General features: G+C 27.0%; 1 protein-coding gene across 1 annotated transcript; it reads left to right on the top strand.

Annotated features, from left to right (window-relative positions):
* The first annotated feature begins 4,293 nt into the window (after window positions 1-4,293).
* Window positions 4,294-6,469, top strand: LOC105108469 (uncharacterized). The gene is made up of 2 exons (XM_011002792.1): window positions 4,294-4,569; window positions 5,936-6,469. Exons 1-2 carry the CDS (start codon window positions 4,303-4,305, stop codon window positions 6,329-6,331), a joined length of 663 nt encoding a protein of 220 aa, XP_011001094.1. The 5' UTR covers window positions 4,294-4,302; the 3' UTR covers window positions 6,332-6,469.

The following is a 6,469-nucleotide window of genomic DNA, read 5'->3' on the forward strand; positions in this document are numbered from 1 at the left end:
GGTTTTGATCGAAAATGACAGTTTTGACCCGAAACAGCCCGAAACTCATTTTTCATCCCGGTCGACATTGTTTAACCCGTATTGACCTGGTGGACTCGGTTTTGACAGAAAATGACGGTTGACTCGAGAAAATATATTTTAAACTCTTTTTTTTCTTTTTTTATTTATTATATTTTTTTGTCATGAATAATAAGATAAAATAACATTCCTAAAAAAATTTAGTGAATCCAAAATTGGGTTACAACAATCAATATACTTATCTTATCGAGTAATGGCATACAGCATGTCACGAATATTTTTATCATCTGAGATATGTTGTCGCCATCATAATTATCGCATCATATAATTCGAGTAATGCAACTCTATAATTTCAAAAAATATAAATGGGACCATTGTTATCCATAAGTCACTGTCATATAAGCATATAGGAGCAGTAGCTTAAAGGTCATCCTTCAAGTACAAATCTCATATAACCTATAATACCATCAATAATGTAATTAACTATAGATATATTTTATGTAAGAAATAATTAAACTGATAATTATTAATAATAAACTAACAATGAAAATATCTAATTAGGATTTAAATCAAAGCCATTAGAAAAAGTAAAAGATCTTAGAAAACTTAACTAAATAGTCAATAGAAAACAATATATCATAAAAATAAGTATACAACCGTATAGAGTTTCTTCTAAGCCCACAATACAAGCTCTCATGATATTATACTTGATTTGTAAGTTGTAACAAGAATAAAACTTGGTAGATTAGCCTCCTATAATTTCCATTTTTTTTTTTATCTTTGTATACATAGATCCAACATATCCTTTTCTGATTATATATTTGAAGTGATGGTCAAAAGAAGGATACTAAAATCCTCTTTTTTGAATTGCTTCAACCTATTGTCCACTTCATCTTCTATTTTTTCAATTATTGAAAATGATTTTCTCATTATTCCATATCATCCATGACAATAAAGTTGATCAAACCATTAAAAGATAAAAATAAAAAAAATTATGGTATTTAGGTTTCAAAGAATTGAATATTTTGGGAGTTAGTTTTTGTTAGGGTTTGATAAGTTTTGAAAGATAAATAATGCATATAGAAGGGAAAGGGTTTGTTATTTTGATATAGTTAAACTTGTATGTTTTTTAATTATACTTATTCAAAAAACTCGAATAAGATTATAGTAGAGATACAAAATATATGTGCATACATATAATGCGTTTAGGTTTATATCCAAAATATTATATGTTTTTTTTTTTTTATCTTAGAAAGAGAGGAAAATACAGGTAAGAAGTTATCATAAAAAAAAAACTAATTACACACAAATAGAAATAACCTAGCATACCTAAAAAAAGTTAAATTTTCAATGATCCTAACTTATTTAATTATTATATAATATAATTTATTTAATGGGGAGGACTATTGTTGAGACGATCAACAAAAATTATATATTGTATTTTTTGTCATTTTTAGATTCATATTATATACTGACTCTCAATTATAGTTTAGCAATAATATAGATTATCTAAAATAGATTAATAAAACTAGAAACAAAGTCACATCTTTTTGTCCAAAAAAAATTATCATAAAAAAAAACATTCTCCTCCCTTGTTACATATATTTTTTGTCCAAAAAACATTCTCCTCCCTTGTTACATATATCAAAGCTTAGAAAAAAAAAAGATTTTTAAGATATCAAAACATGAAATCTAATTTTTCAATCATTTAAAGTTACCAAAATTTATTATGGTAGATAATATATTAGCTATCCAGGTAATCTACATGTCATCTATCCCGTAAAAGAAAAACATATTAGCATGTTTAGGAATTTTTCTAAATAATCAAGTGTATCGGCGTGACTAACCAAACATGTCTTGTTTGTTTTTTAAAAATTAGACACATGAACCTCACTTTACAAACTATTATAGGCTTGCCTCTGCTAGCTCTTTTCTTTTCTTTTTTCAAATATGCTAAAATAAAATTGTCTTCACTAGCTCTTTTCTTTTCTTTTTTTTTCTTTCAAATATGCTAAAATAAAATTGTCTTCAAATGAAATAATCATAATTGTATTTAAAAAAAATATATAAGATAAAACCATTATTTTCAAATATATCATAGGCTTTTAATGTTAATGCTAATTATTACTTAATGAATATTTATATATAAACCTCATATGCATAATTGTTTTTTAAAATATTTTTTATAAATATTCAATGAGAATAAAATATTTATTTTTTATTATGAAGTTTATATACATTTTTCTCAAATTAATTATTCCTTTATTTTCACATGCAATATATAAAATTATCAAAGTATAACTTTTTTTATTTTTTATTAAAACTTGCTTTTGAAATCATGATAATTTCTAATAAAAAAATATACTATAAATAAAAAATATATGTTTTTGTATAAAAAAATATATAAACAAAAAACTTTGTTTTAGCTTGAGGACTTTTGACTAAAAATCATAAGAAAAACATTTTTATCTGATATAATTGTGTCTAGATAGTTTCTTGATTTTTTTTCATGTTAAAGAATTTTTATTTATTATTATGTTATGAAAACAATTTGGTATTTATGTATGTGATGGATTTATTACGAGTTTGTTTAAATTTGTATTTAATTAATAAGCTATTATAATTCTAATATTTTCAATAAAATAATAAACCACGTATTAGAATGCCTGTAGAATTAACACCCCCCCGCCACCCAACTTTGAAAATTCCATTCCTTTAATTGAATTCAAATAAACATTGAAAATTATTTTTCAAAAATACCTATTTTCTTTTATTCTAAAAACGATACAAAGTAACTTCTCATTCTTAACCCCCCACTTTCACATCTCTTCTTCTAACATAACTTCTTCAACTAGAGCTTTGGCCCAAGAGAATATATATATATATATATATATGTTAATCAGTTATTTTTTATTTAATAATGTGATTTGAGTTGACTTGATATTTATTTAATGTAATTTTTTTTAGTAAAGTGTTAGAATTTTTAATTGGAATATTTCTAGAATTTTGTTTCTCAACATTTCAATGAAAAAATAATTTGATCGAAAACTTTTTTGTTAATAAATATATATTTATGAATTTTTCCAACAAGTTTTTTTTAAAGAATTAATAGAGATAAGTCTATCTATATTTTCTTACACAAAGAAATAATTTATAAATTAAGGGCAAAATAGTCAAGCTTTCTAATTTAATTCATTTCCATAGGTATTCCAAATAATGTAACTGAATTTAATTAAATAGTTTAATATTTTATTCAAATCATAAGAATTGTAATAGAATATCAATTTAAATTTGTTTATAAATTGAATTCAATTTCACATATAATTTGTTTTGAAATAAGGTATGAAGAAAGCAATAGTATTAAAGAATGTGGGGTTTGAAGAGGAGAGGGAAAAGAAAAGATAGGTTTTTCTTTTTCTTTTAGAGATAGATATAAAGTTATTTTATAGGGTTTTTGAAAGGACAAAAAGAATGAGTATTTTTTAAATATCATTTCAATGTTAATTTGAAAAGAAATTACCATAGCCCATTTGATTTGCTTTTGCATATTTTTATGAATTTAATTTAATTTGGAATTCAAATCAATACTTTCAAAATAATTACAAACACAAAAAATGATTTAACTTAAATTTTGAATTCAATTCACAAGTTTCAAATAGGTTGTATATAAATTAAGTAAAAATAGCTTATGCTCATTAACCTTTTTTTCATAAAATCTTTTATAAATGGATAAATATTGTTTATTGACTATAATTAAAACTCACATGGTGGGGGGAATTCAATAGGGTGTTCAAAAAACCTCATTAGTTTATAATATTTATATTATGTGATTTTATTTGAGTTAAGAAAAGTTAATTCATGAAAAATTAGATAATATAAATATCACAAACAGGTAAAAAAACCCTTAAAAATAAATATTACATATCAAGTGGTTAATTTAAATTTTTAAAACTCGTCAACCTGATCCAAATTGTATGTCCTTATATGTTTTGTTATTTTTTTGCAATTAATTATTCTATTTTATTCAATTGCTTTGATATATTATGACTAAATTGTTAGATAAAGCTTATAACAAATTTTAGACTAATTTATTTAGTTCAAATATTAGTTCTAATTAAGTTTTGATCTATGAAAATTAATAATATAAATCCAACCTGTAAAAACTATAATGTATATTTATAATATTATAAAAAAATTTATTTCAAGTTTAGAAATATTAAATAAATAAAATATCAAAAAATTAAATGGGATATAATTACACTCACATACCCGATCCAGAATACCATGAACCCTGTAATGCAGCCAGTAACTTCAAGTCCAGAAGTTTATTTTTTTTCACTCAAACCAGCCACTAGTTCCTCCAACAAAGAACTGAAGAAGATGGCCTGCATAATATCTTCTACTGCAGCTCTTTCAACTCGGTCACTTCTCTCCACGGACTCGATCCCAACTCAGTCATCTCGCTCAATCAAACCCAATTCAATCTCATGGGTCTCTTCGTTTCCCACTATAAACATCTCAATCAACAACAACCCACCCTCACTCAACAAGGTATGCACTTCCTTCTTCAATATCTCGTTACCCGCTGTTTGTTTTCTGAGAAAGTCTTTGAAAAGGGAAACAATTTTGAATAACATGTTGATTCTCACGTTTTTCTGCTTTTCTGTGGTTTGGGTATTTTTTAGAGATGTTTTTGTAGTGGGTGGAGCTAGTTATAGTTATAGAGAGATGGTTAAGTTTTTTTTTTTCAATTCTTTCGATTTGGGGTGTTATTTATATTTTCTCAATGAGTGGCAACGTTTGAAGAAGAAAGAAAATGAGATTTCAATGTGATATGCATGAGTTGCTGATGCAAAATCTGCACTATTTTAGTGAAAACTGAGGACGAAGGGAAATGGAAAAGGTCTTAACTTTATGATTTTAGTGGCCCCAAGTCCCAATTTTTATGTTTTGATATAGTTGTAGGAGCAGGTCTATTCCATCAGAAATCATTTGATTTTATAGAAAATTAGATTGGTTGTGTTCTATTCTTACACAACTTTCGGTAGTAGAAGATGATGGAACACGCTAGTTTCTCAATGAATTCTTACGGCAGAAAAATTGTTAGAAAACAGTTATTACTTGCTTGTATCTTCTCACTATGAGCACGGTAGCTGAACCAGGAATGCTCCTGATCCTAAAGGACATGCCTGTTGCAGTATAATGTCGCTACCCTCGTTTGTGTAATCATCTTGTTCATTTTTTCTTTATCAAACTATGGCTACTGCTTTATATTAAAAAAAAAAAAACACACACACACACACCAAAAACAAGAGAAAAAAGCAGGGCACTTACTTCTCCATGTTGATGCATTATACATTGATGCCTGTCCTAGTATGGTGAAGGAAAAAGAATATTTTAGTAGTTTTTGTTCGTAATATGTTTTCATTTATAGTTCTATTGTTTCGTAGCTATTCTGGTCATGGCTTAGATGTGATTTGCAGACACCATGGAGAAAATGCTACAGATTAATATTATCAATCGACATTGATCTTCCTCTTTTCTGTTTTTGCGAATGAAATTTTGATTCATTGATTCACCTCTGAATTTCTCCACAAATCATTAAAATATGGTTTTTGTATTAATGCATCTACCTTTGATCACCATAAATAGAATTCAATGCTATTTATGATCTTCCCTGGAACTGTATTTTGCATCCTAACAGTCAACAGAAGAGTTACACAAATTTTAGGTTTACTGTCATGTGTGATAGTTTTTTGTGGTAATTATTATTGTTGGTCGTGCATTAATTTTATGGAATCCTCTGAATTGCTTGAACCTAGAGGTTCCCAGTCATCTTTAGAGCAGAAATTAGTGTCGTTTCAGATGACCTTTCAAGGAAGAAACTTTCTCTGATATTTGTTACTGAAATCTGCAGAATTCTTTCATTCAAGCTGCGTGGACCAGAAGATCTCGAGGTGAACTTGAGAAGAAACCTAACAAAAAATCTTGGAAACAGAGGACAGAAATGTATATGAAGCCATTCTTACTAAATGTTTTCTTTTCAAGGAAATTTATTCAGGCAAAAGTGATGCACCGAGGAACAAGTAAAGTGATATCAGTTGCAACTACAAATGCCAAGGATCTTAGACACAGTTTACCATCACTCACAGATCACAATGCCTGTAGAATTGTAGGGAAGCTTATTGCTGAGAGATCCAAGGACGCCGATGTGTATGCAATGTCATATGAAACTCGAAAGGATGAGCGGATTGAAGGTAAACTTGGAATTGTTATTGATACCATTAAGGAGAATGGGATCATATTTGTTTGAGCATATTATTACTTGCAGGTTTTGTTGTTGTAAATGACGTTGGAATTTAGGTTTTGTTGTTGTAAATGACATTGGAATCTAACAATGATCTTTTTTCTAACATGTCTAATGGAAGATTTCCCATGGAATTCTCTGGTC

The sequence above is a fragment of the Populus euphratica genome, unplaced genomic scaffold (genome assembly GCF_000495115.2).
Source record: "Populus euphratica unplaced genomic scaffold, PopEup_1.0 scaffold312.1, whole genome shotgun sequence".
NCBI classification, from domain to species: Eukaryota; Viridiplantae; Streptophyta; class Magnoliopsida; order Malpighiales; family Salicaceae; genus Populus; species Populus euphratica.